At 38.8% G+C, this 18,412-nt stretch overlaps 2 protein-coding genes across 3 annotated transcripts; one reads left to right on the top strand and one right to left on the bottom strand.

Annotated features, from left to right (window-relative positions):
* Nucleotides 1–135: 135 nt before the first annotated feature.
* mfn1a (mitofusin 1a) lies at nucleotides 136–11,104 on the bottom strand. Its single transcript, XM_056742419.1, is given in 21 exon segments — nucleotides 136–229; nucleotides 454–588; nucleotides 2,318–2,508; nucleotides 2,582–2,704; nucleotides 2,870–2,985; nucleotides 3,187–3,289; nucleotides 4,238–4,342; nucleotides 4,501–4,627; nucleotides 4,748–4,869; nucleotides 5,382–5,453; nucleotides 5,765–5,914; nucleotides 6,618–6,717; nucleotides 6,821–6,949; nucleotides 7,335–7,357; nucleotides 7,360–7,400; nucleotides 7,403–7,460; nucleotides 8,505–8,544; nucleotides 8,546–8,615; nucleotides 8,618–8,652; nucleotides 8,954–9,089; nucleotides 11,074–11,104. Coding segments are annotated over 21 exon segments (2,001 nt in total).
* A 1,232-nt stretch (nucleotides 11,105–12,336) lies between these two features.
* On the top strand, nucleotides 12,337–18,202 carry si:ch1073-184j22.1 (erythroferrone). Of its 2 annotated transcripts, none has more exons than XM_056743718.1 (9): nucleotides 12,337–12,707; nucleotides 13,091–13,448; nucleotides 13,752–13,868; nucleotides 14,270–14,384; nucleotides 16,026–16,153; nucleotides 16,385–16,496; nucleotides 17,330–17,420; nucleotides 17,528–17,606; nucleotides 17,796–18,202. In XM_056743718.1, the coding sequence occupies exons 2-9, from the start codon at nucleotides 13,311–13,313 to the stop codon at nucleotides 17,892–17,894; spliced, it is 879 nt and encodes a 292-aa protein (XP_056599696.1). In that variant the 5' UTR covers nucleotides 12,337–12,707; nucleotides 13,091–13,310; the 3' UTR covers nucleotides 17,895–18,202. The 2 variants fall into 2 exon arrangements, with proteins under 2 accessions (XP_056599696.1, XP_056599695.1); XM_056743717.1 differs by having other exon boundaries at nucleotides 13,059–13,448.
* Nucleotides 18,203–18,412: the final 210 nt, after the last annotated feature.

The following is an 18,412-nucleotide window of genomic DNA, read 5'->3' as shown; positions in this document are numbered from 1 at the left end:
CTCATTAGGGATTTTATCACACACTGTAAAACATTATAAATACATAGATCTTGTGATATCCTCGACTAACTCATGGTGTTACTGAAATGTGAAGATGTTTAAGCTTTGAACATTAGAGAACAATCTAAATACAGCTCACCAGCATCTCTGCTCTGGGTAGTTAATGTTAATTTGTAGATACTGAGCGGAGAAGGACTACAGTTGGGATTCCAGATCAGTGGCTTTGTGCCTGTGAATAAACAAGTTCCATTTACAACAGTATGACACAAGCTTGTTAACAAAAATCAGATGAACCTAAATTCAAAGATGTGACAAAGGGTGATGCCTCACCTTTCCTGTACTTACCCTAAAACCAGTCTTATCTAAGGATTTGATTTCAATTAAAAGTAATTATCTCCAGTATCTGCTATCATTCAGTATTTCTCTCTCACACATATCGTGACTGTCTCATACCAGAGCATTTTGGAGTGTCTCTGGACACTCTCCAGATGCTGGATACTGGCAGCGAGTCTGCAGATCTCCGATTCAAGCTCAATCTCGCTTTTGTCAACCTGTTGACACATGCGGGCGAAGACGGCCACCATCTTACTGAAAGAATGCAGAGACGCATATCCTTCACACCTCACCCGCTCACCCTCATGCTGCAGAGCTGGTAAACCAATATTTCATATGGCCTAATACGTTCATTAAATGTATGCTTGCATGGAGATCGTGAAGTGAACTGTTTTATTTTTATTTTTAAGTTCTCATCAGTTTGAAGATATATTTATTCTAATCTAGTGCTGGCAAAGGAAATTCATGTTTCACATTGTTTAACTTTGTTTCTTAAAGGTCCAGTGTATGAAATTTAGTGACATGGCATCTAATGGTAAGGTAGGGAACTGCAACCAATGGCTCACTTCACTCCCCCTTTCGAAACACTACATTGGCTGCCACAGGACAAAGATGTCATCACGTTTGAGCTTCTTTGCCAAAAAAGATAACGTATTTTGAAATGCACCCTGTAGAGCAGTTTGTCCTTTCAGGGCTACTTTAGAAACAACATGGCGAGTTCCATTCAAGGGGACCCGTGGTGTATGTAGATAGAAATAGCTCTTTTATAATGTAATAAAAACAACGCTTCCCTATGTTAGGTATAAAGGAATTATGTATAAAGCACCTCTGAAGACATCATTTTGTATATTGCATTTTTGTCAATAGAGCCTCCAAAAAATTACACATTTGACTTTTTAATTGTGTCAGTCAGGAGTTATTTGAAAAACAGTAATTAATTTGCTCATTCACCACTAGGCCTAGTTTTGATATAAACTAAGATTTGAACTGTGATAGGTTTATATAAATTGTTATATATTAAAGCGCCCATTCCCTGTGATGCCAATTTTCTAACTTTAGATAGTGTGTAATGTTGCTGTTAGAGCATTAACAATATCTGCAAAATGATAAAGCTTAAAGTTCAATGCCATCGAGATATTGTCTTTAACATAATTCTCTTTTCAAGGACTATAGAGAACACCTGAAATCGGACTACAGCCCTATACTTACCGGGTAAATGATGTCACTAACACAAACTACTTTCACTTTCATCACAGTCCCACAGCTGGTAATAAGAATTCCGCTACACACATTTGAAGATATCCAATGGTCAAATAACAGTTTGCACTTTAACTTTAACATCGGCTGTGAAAGCTATTCTCTGTAATACACTGATATTTTGTGTGTGTGCACATACCTCTAAAACACTTGAACACTATGAAAAGTCCTTTGAAGTCCTGCTTGCAAATGTCTCCTGATCAATCTGCTTGTTTTATTATCTAACTTAGGTCCAATATAAAAAGGCAAAACTAACGCTTCGGTTATTAGTGCTAATTAATATAACCGGTCATACCCAATCAGTCCGGTGTCGTTTCCCTCGCCATAGTAGGGAAAAAATAGATCTCTAACAAAGATAAACGTTTGTACATGCACTCGCAGACCTCCAAAAATACTTTAATCGATCTGCTTGTTTTTAACTGATTAAGTGGAGTTGACGCCATTGTTACTATTTATTGCTAAAAGCCAAAGCTTATAAATACACGTGACCTGAGAAGTGGAAGCTCGCTGACATGGTACCAATCAGAACGTTCAGAAGGAGGGACTTTATATAATCCGGATAAAATCCAGCCATTGTGTGAGTAGTGGGACAGCGGTGAACAATAGACTTCAAATATGTGAAATATAATGCGTTTTTCGACACTAGAAACATGAACATCCATGTAAAACACCCCAAAAAGATAATCAAAGCTTCAAAAACAGCAAAAGAATGTCTCCTTTAATAAACACCTGCCGTCCACAATTACTGCTGATAATATGATGGATGGCCTGTACTCTTTGAGTTGCATAATCCACAGACTGCTGTTTGAGGGCTCTCTCTTTAGAGCTGTTTGTCCAAGTGAGTCTTTCATACAGGTAGAGCAAACTGTAGAGACTCACAGAAAGAACAACAACCCTCCATCCCACAGACCTCCACACCTGTGCAAACAAGAGATGTGTACATGTTTATGTTCCAGAGCTATAATAGAGCTGTTTAAATCCTAATTCTTACCTCTCCAGCTACAACCAACATGCTCATTGATGCTCTTGAAGGGAGAGAGACCAGCCCTGTTGCCATGGAGATGGCCAGCTCCACACGGGCCTGGGTTCCCATGGGAGCAGAAGAGGATGTGGCCTGTGAAAAACCACACATCATCTCACTTAGTTTTAGAGGCAGATTACTGGCATTACTTCATAGCATTTGTCTCTCTCTACATTTAGAGAGGAATTCATGACAAACGGCTAATTTGTAGACCTTTAAAATGTTTCATTTCGTTTGAGCTATTAAAACAGCAGGTACTTTGACATTTTGATCCAACAGGCTCAATGCTTGTCTCGCTTTTGCAGGGCCCAGGAAACGGTTCATCAAAGATGCCAAGCCCAGTGAGAACTGAAACTCGATGTCTTCCTCGAAATCTGCACACAGGCTGGCAAAATTCAGGTCAAAGGTCATATTAAACTTCCTGTTGTAGTTGACCTCGGGCAGCAGGGGGCAGTAGAGGACGAGCAGTCAATACTTAAAGCAGTTAGGAGTAAGGTCTCATGCAATGATATGGAAAGGTAAAGCTCTCTAAAAAGTAAACTTTTTGTAATGATCTGTGTGCAGGAGATATGTACCCATAATATTCCTCTGAGATCTCCGAACACAACCATTATTAAAACTAGAACAACGGAGGTCCACATTTTTCACCATTCTCTCTTTTACATGCGCCAGAAGTTTCTGCAAATTAGGCACAAATTACTTTCAGCTCTAATACAATTAGCAATCCCATAACCCTTAACTGAGATCTGCCAAGTAGGACATGTACCTGGACATGCTCCTTATGTCTGGATCTTTGATAGACCTGGAACTACATTCCTAACAGTCAGATTTTAGGATTAGGGTTAGAGCTGACATTGGGTTGGGCATTGAAAAACGTTCTTATCAACAATCATTAGCCTACAATTGTAGGGGTAGTTAAGGTTTCGGGTTAAGGATGGAGACTGGACTTTGGTTGTTAGACAGGAATGTTGTTTGGGACCTGCCAAAAATGTTCATCCAGGAATATGACCTATTCAGCAGTTTTTTGGGTTACTATAAAATATTTGTGTGTTTCTGTGTTTAACTAAAAAACGGACTGAAAAGTAACATACCATCTGAACTTAATGAATTATTGAATCATTTTACAAATTAATGCTAAAGTGTATTTGTTCGAAGAACTGGTTCTCTGAATCTTAAAGTGATAGTTCACCCCAACTGTCTTCATTAACTCACCCTCAAGTTGTTCTAAACCTGTATTCATTTTATTTTTTCTGTTAAACCTCAAAAGAAGATAGGCTACAGTATTTTGAAGAATGGTTGTAACCAAAGAGTTCTGAGGCACTATTGACCGTGTCCTATGCTAGAATTGTTTGGTTACAAACACTCTTCCATCCAATTTCCATCCATTTATTCAGAATAACAACAAACTTTATAAAGCTTGGAACATCTTAAGGTGGGTTATGATGACCAAATCAAAACTATCCCTTAAACTTTGCATAGATTTCATCCTTAAATTGTGCACATCAATTTTTTTATTCTGATTTCTTTAGCTTTATTGGTGTATAATATAATGAAATATTGTTGGTGATTTTTATTATATGTAAAATTGGAAGAATTATATAAACTTCAATGTAATGTAAAACTCACAGTGTTGTACAGGGCTTAAGCATTAGGGGCAGGAATAAAATCAATGCAGAATTCATCCACTAGTACAGACAGGCCATGAATCTCTTCAGCCAGCGCATTGGCTACCTAAAAAGCAAAACTGAGGACGTTTATTTTCTGGAAACAAAGTTTAAGTATCGTCAGATCGAGATTATATTTACATTTTATTTATTTATAAGATATATATAATGTTTTGTCTAAACAAAGGTAACCATACTGTTGTAAGAGGTGATGTAGGAATGTACATTGGCGGCCACTTCGTCCGTGACAGCCTTTATTTTGTCTTTTACGTTCTTGGTTAGGAAATTCAGCTGATTTCTTACAAATTCCAACCGGTCCATGAAAGCCTCACGTTCTTCCAGGGAGAAAAGTCTACAGAACAACAAGACATGTTTATGTATACAGCAATGGCTTTGAAGTAGAACACCTTTAGAAGAAACGAATGGTTCTGTTCAGACTGAGAGGTCTCAATAGTGTGATCCTGGAACTCACTTCTTCTCTGCTGAAGAAATATTGATGGCATCCATGATGGCTTTGACAGACTCCTTGATCTGCCAAGCTCTGAATGTGTGCTGCTCAAACTTTGTCTTCACTGGAGACCAGGAGATAAATTCCTGTAAAATGTACACAAAGCAAATTCTAGAGTAATTATTGTGCAGTTTACTCAAGGTTCAGGGATCACACTGCTATTAAAATGAATCTAAAAGAAGATTCCTGCTAAGATGTCATCTACACTCAACATAGACGACATGTTTTGCTGCACTCTGCTTTCATAGTTAGATGTTGAATGTTTTCAAGGTAGACCCATCTATTATGCCATCATAGATTACTGTGAATTTTCATCCCTGGGTTCAAAGAATGAGAGGTGCACTCACCTACTCGCATCCACTAACTGCCACTATTGGAAGGATGGTTGGAATCTATGAGGGAAGCTAAGCATCTCGCACATCTAGGATCCAGCAGCAGAAGGCCTGAACTGACACAAAGCAGCTTTGCTGAAAAGGGACTGTCTTCTAGTCTAAACAGCACGCAGACCGTACTCGGACAACACCAAACACTTCATTCTTTTCATCTTTATTGTCAGACAATGATAACCTTGAAGCCGTTGATGGCAGTGTGTCCTCGCCTCAAATGTTCTCTCAAAACTCTGGAACTCTGTCAGTCGCTCCTGGAATCCTTCAGCCAAAGTGCCGCCAGTGAATATTAAAAGCACACAAGCCATTTCGCCCTCATAATACCAGCCAACAGCTTATAAAATATAGAAATGAGGCATGTGCAATTGAGCATCATTTTGTGTATTTTTCCACACTTTACGGTAACATGTAAAGCATCGTTTTTTAAATGACTGTATCAACTCTGATTTATTAGCATCTGCCTCTGAGAGTTTTATGGTTGTTTTACTCTCATTTTTAACTTGGCTGAGACTAGTTTTTCCTGGTCTCCCTCCAGAACAGTGTCAAAAACAGAAGGCTCGGCGCTGTGGGACACAAAGCAGTGGAGCCTACCAGTCTCTGGCATCTCCTGGGCCCAGTGCATCCTGGCACTCAGCACCTCCTTGGCAGAGATAAAGAAGATGCGATCAGGTGCTTTGCTGAGATCCACTACCTTCCGCTCCTCCACCAAGAAACTGATGCAGCGATCCATGTGCTGCTACCGCACCTGAAACACAATGAAGGAGAAACGAAGCAAATCAAAACGTTCACAAATTTATTGAAAAATAATAACAAGAGAAAATGTTTCATTTCATTAACATACTACTGCTTAATGGACCACAAATTCAATTATTATGCATTTGGCAGATGCATATAAACAACATATTAAAGTACTCTATATGAATGTTATACATTGTATTAAGTAAAACAACTAAAATGTACATATTATATATATTATATATAATTAAATATATACAAAAAATATTCATATTTAAATGTACACAAAACTTATCATTTACTCACCCTCTTGTCATTTCCGACCTGTATGACTTTCTGTTTTCCGCAGAACAGAAAAGAAGATATTTTGAAGAAAGTTGATAACCAAACAGTGACAGCCCTCATTCACTTTTATTGTATGGACACAATTCCAAAGCAAGTCAATGGGTGCCGGTTTACAGCATGCTTCAAAATATAATTTTTGTGTTCTTCGGAAGGATGGTCATATAGGTTTAAAATTACAAGAGGGTGAGTAAATTATGACAGAATTTTCACGTTTTGGGGAACAGTCGCTTCAAGTTTACCCTGAAATATGAATCTATAAATATCAAATGACAAAGAAACATGCATCATGGACAAATCTCACTTAGCACAGTGGTTTATCACTCATAATTCATAAATAAAGTTTATGAGTTATGTGTTATAAAACATACATCTTCCAGATATTCTGACTCCAGGACAGATGTGTCAAAGCTATTGTTCAGGAATAAGATGTTGTGCTTTGAAATGCGCTCATTCACTTTGTGACTTAAAGTGACATGTGAAAAATGAGCCTCCCATTTAATAAAGAAACGTAATTGATAAATGGCAGATAAAATATAATGAAGCCAGTAAACATGTATTGTTTTTGTTACATTGTTTGATTTGTCTGCTCAAAGTGTTCATGATGGTAGATTCAGAGTTGGCCACGAGCACAAAGACATCAGCATCTAAACAGAACTTCTCAATCCAGCTGTCCAGCTCTGATGCGACATTGGTCCCCGGGCTGAGAGGTGAGATGCATATTGGGTCATTAAAATTACAATCAACTACAGATCAAGTTTTGCTTTTATATCAAAGATCTGACATCAGTCTAGATCTTGGTGTCTATTATGCCTGTCAACAAACAGCATTTAGAAATGAAATATATGCACCAAATAAGCTTCTGCCACCCATGAGACATCTAGGGCGGTACGCTGCCAAAATCCATTAGTGTTTTCACTTGCCCCGCTTTCATAACACGTCAAACCTTGTAGAGCTCCTTGCAGACGTCCATGTATCTGCCAGAGTGCTCTGAGTATGCCAGAGATTGTCTGTTGTTTGTTAGCCAAAACCATGCAGAGACTTAATCCAATCCTGACAACCCGAGCTCAGACTTGACCGATACTTACCTGTCTATTAGGACCAGATCATCTCAGAAAACAGGGCACACTTAGTTTTGGGCCAAAAACTGTGACTAAACAGCCAAAGTCAAGATCCCTGTCCACGTGAAGAGCGTGGGCCAACTGATTGACTGTCTGTAGAGTAAAAAAAGAAAAAACTTTGAGCTTTAATATAACAAAGTATTCATTATTGGAAGACCTTCACACAGAAGAAATTTATCTCAGGCCACAAACGTTATTTAGCAAATGGTGCATTGTTAAAGTTGTTGAAATTTTGCATGTAAGCTAGTTATTATTATTTATGATAGTGTTTTTATTATAAAGCCACCATGAAATGGAAATTGTGATCGTGTTTTCTTCCAAATTGGGGCGTATGTCTAAATGCAACCATAAATATCGACCACTTCAGAAAACCTAAACAACACTGATTCAATGCTGGTCCAGAAAAACTTTCCGTCTTTTAACACTACACAAATGTTTGAACCAACAGAACATTTATAACCCAAACAAAATGTTGAACAAATATATTTTGAATGGATAATTAAATAAATAAACCATTTGAAACTCTATTATAATGTTTATTACTTTCAAAGCGGTCTATACTTAGAGTGTAGTGGCTTCTTGAATAAGAAATATGTGTTTTGGAATTGATTGGACTGTTTGAAGGTTGATCCCTGGCCATTGGACAGTCAGTATAGTCCCGCCCCAGGCTAAAAAAAATCATGCAGAGAACGTTTTTGGTGAGTTGTATAAAAAAATAGGCACTCAATTGCTCCAGCTTCGACCATAGATTTGAATATGCAAATGAGTCCCCGCCTCCATTCAATCGCACGAGCTTGGACCATTGATTATAGGTACATATTTCTTATTCAATGTGTGAGCATTGTGTGCTTGTGTTACAGAAGCGGAGTTGAAACAGCAGCGATCGGTTCAGTAACGTGTCTATGCGCCATCCTTACATTTCTATGGTTCAAATCTGTACCAATCACGTTAACAGATTTGAGCCATACATGAAGTTGTAAAGGGGGCAGTTTAAAACTGCATTCTTTAAACTGTCTTTAGTAAACTGCTGTTATATGGAGAAAATACTCTGCAATGTTTTAAAATGATGAATTAGCACATGGTTTATCTTAAACCATTAAAATCACCAAAAAGACACTTCGTCTATCACAAGGAGACTTCGATGCTCTTCCTGTTGTCAGAGTTGTCAGTGTTAAGGTCCGTCTCTGCCCTCCACATGTAGGAAACAGTTGGTGGTGTCTCCGCTTCCACTGGGCAGAACTCGCGGGGCATGGCATTAATGACTGTACTCCTTCCATTACTCGTCCTGTGAGGAACAACATAGAGCAGCAAGAAACATGCTATTTACCTTTTTGTTGTTCACATGTTAAAAAACTTTGAGCAGTCCTGTGGTAACACACAGCTTTTTCTACACTGTTCATGGTTTTGAATACATTATTGTAATATATTGTATATATTAGCCTATCTGTGCATATAAAACTACATGTCTTATGTTATTTGGTTTGGCTGAACTGAAAACGTTAATAAGCCATCTCATTCTACTGGCCCGTCGTCTCCATTTGGTTTACATACCAGTAAGCTTAGATCAATCATCGTTGTGGTTTTACCTGCCAGAGAAGGCCACCTTCATATGTCTGCGGGCTAACACATCTTCACTGACGCTGACTTTCCTGGAGCAGGCCTGGATCTGCAGGCACAGCTCTTCCTCAGCTACACGCTCTAAATCCTCACTCTTCCGGGTCTCTGGGTACCCCCCACATATATACAGATGACGTCAAACACCACCTAAAAGTTCTTCTCTAAAGTCTGAAATAATGGCAACCCTTCGTACAATGGAATTGTTGTAAGCGATACATTGGAAGTACAAAAAATGATCTACATAAATGGGGCATATGCATATGGGACAATGACGCACTCCTGCTAAAATCTCAGCAAGTTATTTCACTTCCACTCTCATTGCGCTGAGGTTATTTTTCATTAAGTGATTACGATGTGTTTAGTAATAAAACATTCAAATTTCAGCGAACCGAACACTACGGCTGAACATTGCTATATCCCTGTTGAAAAAACAGCATATGCTGGTTTGGTATGTTTTGATTCTGGTATGTGTTGGTTCAAGCTGGCCGTGTGCTGGTCACGTGCTGGTCCTTAACTGGTTATTAAAGATGGTCGAACCAGCATCAAAACATACCTAACAAGCGTATGCCGTTTTTTTCAACAGGGATGCCTTTGTCCTCATGCCTCGAGTAAGTGTAAAAGTTTACGTAGCTTTTTTCATATTTGTGAATGTAGCTGAAATGGATAATCTGAAGCGCTTCTCCTTTTTGGTTGATGATGTATGATGTAGTATTTGGATAATTTGACTCATGTCGTTGACTGTAATCATGTGCTTCTTGACCGAGTGAAAAATGCCACGCTACCTGCAGGCTCTCCTGTTTTTGCCAAGTGGTTGATATCCTTAGGACAACGTCATGTTGACCCTGGGACAACATTTAAATCAACCAATCAGAAGTTTACAGTTTATTTTAAGTTTAAGTTTAGGTTTTACCTTACCGTATATTTAATATCCTTTATGTTCTTGTTGGCTATTGGTCATTTGATTGCTTCCCTCTTAACCCCGACATTATTCACTTTACAATAATGGCTAATGGCAAAATCCTTTCAATTCCAGTGCGTCCATCGAAAAAAGATGTTTATACAATAGTATCTATCTATACTTGAAATAAACCACATATATAGTTAAACAACATATTTATAACAGTAGAAATGATATATATCCTTACCTTCTACAAAATCGGATCCCTCTGACAAACTGCAGCAGCTGATGAGAAGTACTGCAGTGGTGAAATATCATCCATGTTAAAATACTAAAAGCACAGTGAGTTTGTATGACTAAACACAGGATGACAGAATGTTATATAATTGTATGAGCCTGTAAAGTGGTAGCCTATATGCATGAGTCTTTGGTACTCATTCAGCCAACAGGATTTCAGCCAAAATATCAACTGTACCGCTTCTCAAATGAGGTCAAAGATCAATACAAGTATATTAACATCTGTTCTATGTTTCTGTATTTAAAACTCATGCAGCCATTAAGGAATTCTGTTTGTGTACAGTAGTGAGCAGTGAGCGTGTCTGTGCATAGCAACGCTAGCAATCTTAAATCCTCTTAACCAAGTCTTAATTAAGTTGACTGCCTACCATCACCTTGTAACCACAAACTGTTATTTACAACATCAGTTAAATAGCTTCAGGATTGTATAAATTGGCAGTCAGATGTGTTTTTATTACAAAAGCAGTGGATTTAAATTAAGCTTTTAAAATAAATAAAAGAGTTGCCATTCCCAGCAGTGGCTTTGCAGATCCCATTACTTCGAAAATTTGTTTTTTGATTTTGGTTCATCAGTACTTTTATCCTAACTGGATTTCACTTACACATTAAACATTTATTATTTACAGTCTTTCTCTGAGAAAAGGTAAATAATTACCCCCATATGCTTAAAACATGAAAAAAACAAGCTCTTGTCTCTCATTTATTTGTTTAATTATTGAATCTCCATTAGTTATGCACAAGCACATTGCTGTAGTCTTCTTCCTGGGGTCCACACTTTAAATTCATACGTAACATACATAAAAAAGATTTTCACATAAACCTTTCTTAAATCTTTAAGTACCTTTAAAGGTACAAAACCTTTTAGAAATACAACAATCCAAGGTGTGGCTTTACCTGGCTTTAAAGGTCCAATGTGAAAATTCATGCAGGATCTATTGACAGAAATATAGTATAATAAACATAACTATGTTTTTAGATTTGTATAAAATGACATGTTTTGATTAAAGTGGAATTATTTATTTCAATCTACATACACCGCGGGTCCCCTTACATGGAATTCGCCGTGTTGTTTCAACAGTAGCCCTAAACGGACAAACTGCTCTACGGCCCACATTTGCTATTACATTTTCTCCTTCGGCAAAGAAGCGAAAATGTGACAACACCTTAGTGCTCTGTCAGCCTCCGTACTGTGCTTCAAAAGGGATGGCTGGAGCGAGCCGATGGTCCAAATTAGCGACCTCACAGATGCTGCTAAAATGTATACACTAAACCTTTATATTCTGATTAAATAATGACAGTGGTAAAAGATTGCATGCTTTCATTGCTCTATACACTACTGTATGTTTAAGAAAATTCAAGGGACGAACTGTCCACGCTTTTTTATGTGGCTAAAGATGATACCATCACCTAATAAGGATAAGGTGCTCTACTCTTCTCTAAATGTGTTGACTCAGGCTGAAAATGATTATTGTTTTTCTTTAGCATTTCGTGTGGCAACTGTTTTTCATTTTTATTATCTTGTTTGGTTCCAAGGGCTGGTGCCTGTGTTCTTGTATTTGAATTTTGCAAAGAATGAGTCCAACATTTTGATGCTTTGGTAGCACAATAGAGTTTGTGTGAAAAGTAAAGACCAGCACAAATTTCTGTTGTGTCAGCCAGGAAAAAGCAAGGGCCAAAGGCTGATAAAGAGAGAGGTGTGGTGGTTTACTACATGTAATGCAACTTTCCTCTCAACTGTCATCATGCTCTGTAATTCAGCATATCTGAAATGCACATTTTTGACCCACCCACATGCTGCTCGCTGCTTGCAAATACTGAATATAGTCTGAGGGAAGAACCTTTGGAGCAGATCAAGTTTGACAAATTAAGAATTAAGAGGTGGAATTGAACTTGGATGAGAATGAAGCAATGCAACCGACTGTAAAAGTCTGAGAAAATAACTTTTTTCTTGCCATTTAGCCATTTAATGTGTTTGCTATTTATTGCTTGTTACTTATCTGTAAGGAACATCTTTAAACAGAGTAAACCCCTTAATCCATTTGATAAATCCCATAACATGGCACTAGGACCCTGCAGCTGATGGTGATGGTGAGAGTTAGTGTTGGCAGAAACAGAGGAATGAGGCAAACACAAGACAAACGAGAAAAGGGGACTCCTGAACACATTGTAAGAAAGAGAGACAGACAGAGAGATGGAGACAGTGTCCGACTAAAGAGACAGAAAGCTGATGAAAGACAAAGTGACAGGTCAAGATTGAGTGTAAGATATCAAGAGGAGTGGACAAACTAAAGGGGGAGGAGGAGTCTGGTCTGAGAAGAAGCTAAAAAGAGTGGAGCGCGAAAAGAAGCCTTCAAAACACTGAACCCACCGAGGCAGAAGGTGAGACACGGGGTTGAAATGGAATAAACTAGAATCTGGCAAGAACTAGGCTGACAAAATGAATTATCATCACTGAAGGAATTACCGAAAACATAAACAGACTGTGCGAAGGCACCAGAGGGGATCAGAAGACAATTCAATGTAACAAGGTGAGATACCACCCACAGAGAGAGATTGTGTATGCCACACACAGGCTTCATCACAGCCGGTCACATCACAACCGACAATAAACAAACACGTTAACAAAAGCCACACACAGAGTATTTATGGAATACACACCTATGCACTGTGCGTGACTGTAACACAGACTAGACATCCATAAGTCAAGCTAAGAGAGTTTAGACTAAAGTCAGGAGGCATTGAGAATCTTGGATGACACGTGAGGTAGCCTAAGTGTGAATGAGAAGACTACTGGCAAAGCCTGGCAGACAGCTCTCGGTCTCTTACATCAGAATGAACGCATGTGGTCTCGCTTCTGAACTGATTTAAACCAACTACAGGTTATCTTTTCCACTTGAAAAACAAAACACAGTGGAAATCACCGAAGAACATCTTTAGGAACTACCGTCAACAAGAGGACTATTCCCAAAGTAACATATTTCCTCATCCTCGGATCTTCTGGACCACAAATCAGTTCCAGCGTGTGAACCCAAAGGACGTTCGGTCACCTTTTTGTTGTGGGATGGAAGCTGTGCATTGAGCTGCCAAGTAGGGGTTGAGTGTGCTGGACGCTTATCTACTGACACTGCAGCATGAAGCTCAGGCATGGGGCTGGAGGGGCACTGATGGCCTTGCTGTTGAGTTTCCTGCTGACTACATGCACCACACAAGACAGTGAAGAGAGCCTGGAGTTGCTGGATGAAAACAACACAGTCAGCACAGAGAGCCCTGTAAGTCATATTTCATACACACACCTGCTCTTCACCTGTCAGGGCCTAAAGTGGGTAACAGTGAAATATTCATAAATCAGAATGAAATACGCTGCAAATATGTGTTGAATTTCATCGCGAGGGTGTGACTATCATTAGACACGAGGGAAGTATGGTAATGGCCATTGTAGACTTTGTGGAGAATGTGACCATATTTTGAATTACTGATTCTTTTTTGCATCTATTTGTTGTACTGTTAGCTTGATGACAGGTTGAAGAAGAAGCTGTCATGTAAAGCACTGACATGCTTAATAACCTTTACAGGAGACTGTATCATCAGACTTAACCTTCGTGAGCCCCCGCAAGACATGGATAGCCTTTAGAGACAACTCCAACAAGGGTGGAAATAAGAAACCAAGAGGAAACAAAAGGCCCTCCAAGGTAATATAGGTTAAACACATGTGTTGCTTAACATGTATGAAATTAAACATTATAACTACACTGACTGAATATTTAACAAAAAACACAATCATTTCGCTGCCGTCCTTCTTTAACATTGTATCTCTTTATTTTGTTATTTTTTATAAATAATTAAATAAATCGTTGTTATTTGTCATCCTTTATGTTTGTCACTGGATTGCAAATATCTTACCAATAAAAAGTATAAAAGATTGCGTTAAGTGTTCCTGAAAACGGCAAATTTGGACATCAGGTTTCAGAAAGACAGCATCTTTTTACTATTGAACACACAGGCACCCCAATGAGGCCTACAAGAACATGTTGACTAGAAGTATGGTTATCATGTAATGTTATGGTAACTTGAAAACTTTTTACATTTCCAGCATGGCCTACCAGGTCCACCAGGTCCTCCGGGCCCCCAGGGGCCTCCTGGTCCACCTGGCCCCCAACTGCCCCATCATCCAGAATTGATACAGGACTTCCAAGTCAAATTGAAAGGTATTGTGGCAAATGTGGGGCCCTTCATCCATTTACACACGATCACAGACAGAAAGGGGGAGACATATCTCATCACTCATGATTTTATATGAATCTCAAGAAATTAAGAAAATCTGTGTATTTTAATACTGTAATATGATATGTTATTTATAGCCTACTGACCGTCTTAGAGCTTTTATAATGCCATTGGACTCTCAGACACTCTTGGGGCTTGTGTGAATGTCTACAGTGGGTTACATCACGCTTGATGTAAATATTCAGAATACTTGTACTGAGACACCAGCATTGCTGAAGTAATTGGTGGAGACAACACACACGTTTTTACAAATGGGGATGTCCCCAAAGCTTTTTTTTATTTGTGAGGTTTTTGCGATTTTTGGGTACATATTTGTACCCCCAAAAGATACAAATAGACACATACACAAATTAAAGATAATTACTATAATAGTTATAAAATTCTGTCATCATTTACTCACCTTCTTGTCATTTCAAATCTGTATGACTTTCTGTCTTCCGCAGAACACAAAGGAAGATATTTTGAGGTACTTTGGTACCCGGTGACTTGCATTGGTATTGTGTCCATACAATAGCTGTAATTGTACCACCATTGCTCGGTTACCAACATTCTTCAAAATATATTATATGTGTCATACAGGTTTGAAATTACTTCTAAATGATGACAAAATCCCTTTAATCGTTTTAAATTATATCAATATATTTAAATATGTATCACGTATGCGTCTTAAACAACTGCTTCTTTCCCCTTACCCTAAAAAAACTTTGTGGTTTTATTCTAGTATTAGTGTACAACTATGTTTTTGACAAATGAATCGCCATTTATATTACTATAGTTTTACTACAAATCATATGGTGGTGAAACCAAAGCAAATGTGCGGTTACTATGGTGCTACTACAAATAAAACAAAAGTATGGTTGTTATAACCATGGTTAAATTTCATTAGGCATGGTTGTATGTTTTTGTTTTGGCTAGTTCACCTTTAGCATTGCTTGATGTTTTGGGATGTGTGTTGTCATGCTCATTTGTCGGGCAGGCAGTTATTCTGGTTGTGGGCTGGGCTGATCTGTTAATAGGTGTAATTTTCCAGGACGTGGATTTGACTTGGCCACGCCAGAGAATTCCACGGATTCCAGATTTTGCATGTGTGTGTATGTGTGTGTGGAATGAGTGCTGGAGCAGTGCCAGGAAAGCAGACACAGGCCTGTTTGTGCTCTGGTGCAGTGAGCTGCGGGCTGTTCTGACAGCAATATAAAACATAAAGGCTCTTATTCACAGAAAAGCACGGTGGCGCCGTTCGCTCGTACGCGCTAGCGTCCTCATTGCCTCACACTTCCATCCACTCAGTCTGCTCGTAGACGTTCACGCACTCCAAATATTTACATCTCTTATTCACTGAGAGATTGTTTAATGACTTCATATGCAGCCAAGTGTCAGTCAAAAACAATCCCAAACATTTTCCACTGGCTGTGTTTCAGTGTTTTCGAGTATGAGCGGCGGCAATCTGCCCTGTCACTTTTGAAACAGTGAAGTCAGATCTCAGTTTCAGGATTGATGGGAATTAAATCTTGTCTTTAGAAGAACCCAAGATTAAAACAAAGTATTGACATTCTCTTTCCGCACAGAGATGGTAGAAACTCACTGTCTGCAATGTGATCAACCACCTCGTGTGGCCACGGCCTTCCGCTGCCGACTGCAGCACAACCTGATCGTACCCCGTCGCAGTCTTCAGGAGCTCCAGCCCTTCAGCACTGTGAGTGGAAAATCACATTTTCACCCAAACCCGAAATGTTTTGTTCTGTCCATCAACCGTAAGGTAGCACCTCCAAAACCATTTGGTTAAAATGAAACTCTGAGTGGCCCTGAACTCATTAGGTATATTAGTTGAGCTTTTGTTGATGGTGGGACAGACTGCCGAGGAGCTGGCATGGGAAGAGATGGGCAGCGGCATATTCAGTGATTCCATTTCTGTGTGTTTCCACAGCCTTCAAACACAGAGCAATTCCATCAGAGAGGACAGGCTTTTAACACCAGCAGTGGCCGATATACAGCTCCAGTGTCTGGCTTCTACCAGCTCACAGCTAGTCTGCTACTAGGTACGTGGTTCAGAAATGTTTGATCCAGGGTCGTTGATTTTGAGAGGGATCTGCCTTTTTCCAACCAATTTGAAGATCAGTTGTTACTGATCGCATTTGAAACACTCATCTAATGTTTGGGAAATGTTCTTAGGCTGCCTCTTTAAAGTGCAAGGCTGCTTTGTGGTGAAAAAAGATCAAGATTCAATGTATAGTGAGTTTTCGGTATATAAAGGAACAAAGGAACAGGTTACAGGAACATTGAAATAATTTGATGGTAAAATAATTACAGAAATCTCTTGTAGCTCAAAACAATTCCTATCATGCATGCGTCTTTTTAAGGCTCCAATGTCAACCACAGCAAGTCAATTAGTGGTGAAAATGAACTCCGGTTTTACGAAAAGAACCATAGTTTACTTAAGGTATTTGTAGTAAAACCATGTACAATGAAAATGTGAAATATGTACAATAGTTTCTCTACAGTGAATACAAATGGTACTATAGGATTTACTTACATTTTTAAGTGTGTGTAACTTTTTTAAGTAAATCCTACTAGGTGTTTTTGTCGGTATAAGCAGATTACAAAAAAGTAATAATCGTAATAGTTTGTTTCCCTTGCAACATGCACTGATAGGAAATCAAGCTGTTCTGTTTAGACCCCCTTGAAGGTTGCATCATGCTACAAGCACTATGCAATATCTTATACCTGATTGCATCATGCCATTTCTTAGGGAGTGTTTGACAAAATAGTTCCATCCAGCAGTCTGTCCTTCAGATAAAGCTCGGCAGAACAGGGGTGGGGTCCTTGTGCTACTCTGTCTGATGGCATTGTGTATGTGTTTGTTTCCTCTCAGACTCAAACGAGTCTCAAAAGAGGCCTCAGGCCAGGCAGAAGGACTGTGTCAAGGCCTCCATATGTATAGAGTCTCTGTGCCAGAGTAACGTGTGAGTATTAATGATCCATGATCATGCCCAATAAAGTCTTAATGTTAAAACCTCAAAATTAGTCAAGCAAATCTCAGATTAGGATTAATGTGTTGGTAATGATGCAGGTCTTTAGAGACGGTGACTGGGGTGAGTGCTACAGGGGGAGTATTCAGTATTCTACTTACTGGAACGCTTTACCTGCAGGTATGAATAACAAACATAACACAAAAATGTAATAAACGTTTTTAATGCCAAAAAATAAATTGAATAAAACATATAAGGAGGGGGGGTCTCTTTTTCTTCAGGGCCTTCACAAATGACTCAAAGATGCATTGAAGACCTAATGCACAAACACAAAAACCTTCACAAATGTACATGTTTCTGTTTTTCCAGGCTGGCGAGTATGTGTCTATTCTCATTGACAATGGAACAGGCTCAGCCCTCACAATTCTCCGTGACAGTTTGTTTTCTGGCATCCTCATTGGAGTATAAAGACACCTAATTCCAGTTTCAGTGTTTATGTAAAGTATTCATGACAAAGTAGAGTAATTGCCTAAGAGAAAGCATCTAAAAGAGACTGGAAGACGCTTCAGTAATTATATCCTTAATGCTGTTGCCGGGGCAGCAGGATAGCACTGTTATTGCTTTCCAAAATAATGGCAACAATCAAATGCTGTTTATAGAGGTGTATGTAATTTTTATGTGATATGTTTATATATTCCATTCTAACAGGACTGAAGTTTATTTATTTGCTTTTTGAAAAAAAATGCTGATATTTGTGTGTGTTTGTAATAAAACACTTCATAGCTGCTGAAACATGCTCCGGGAATGAATTCAAAATGATTTACATAAGTGTAAGAGTGCTTGTTAACGCCTCAGGACAGTGTTTCAACACGCATTTGAAGGTTTAGCCTGATGCAGATGCACAGATTTTTCCCCCATTTTTTTTAATTATGCAGTTATAGGCGAATTACAACGCATGCTTTCAAGGCACACTTTCAGTACGGCTT

This window comes from Triplophysa dalaica, chromosome 3, assembly GCF_015846415.1.
Source record: "Triplophysa dalaica isolate WHDGS20190420 chromosome 3, ASM1584641v1, whole genome shotgun sequence".
Lineage (NCBI taxonomy): Eukaryota > Metazoa > Chordata > Actinopteri > Cypriniformes > Nemacheilidae > Triplophysa > Triplophysa dalaica.
Note: the sequence above shows the minus strand (reverse complement) of the source record. Positions and strands in the feature narration are given on the sequence as shown.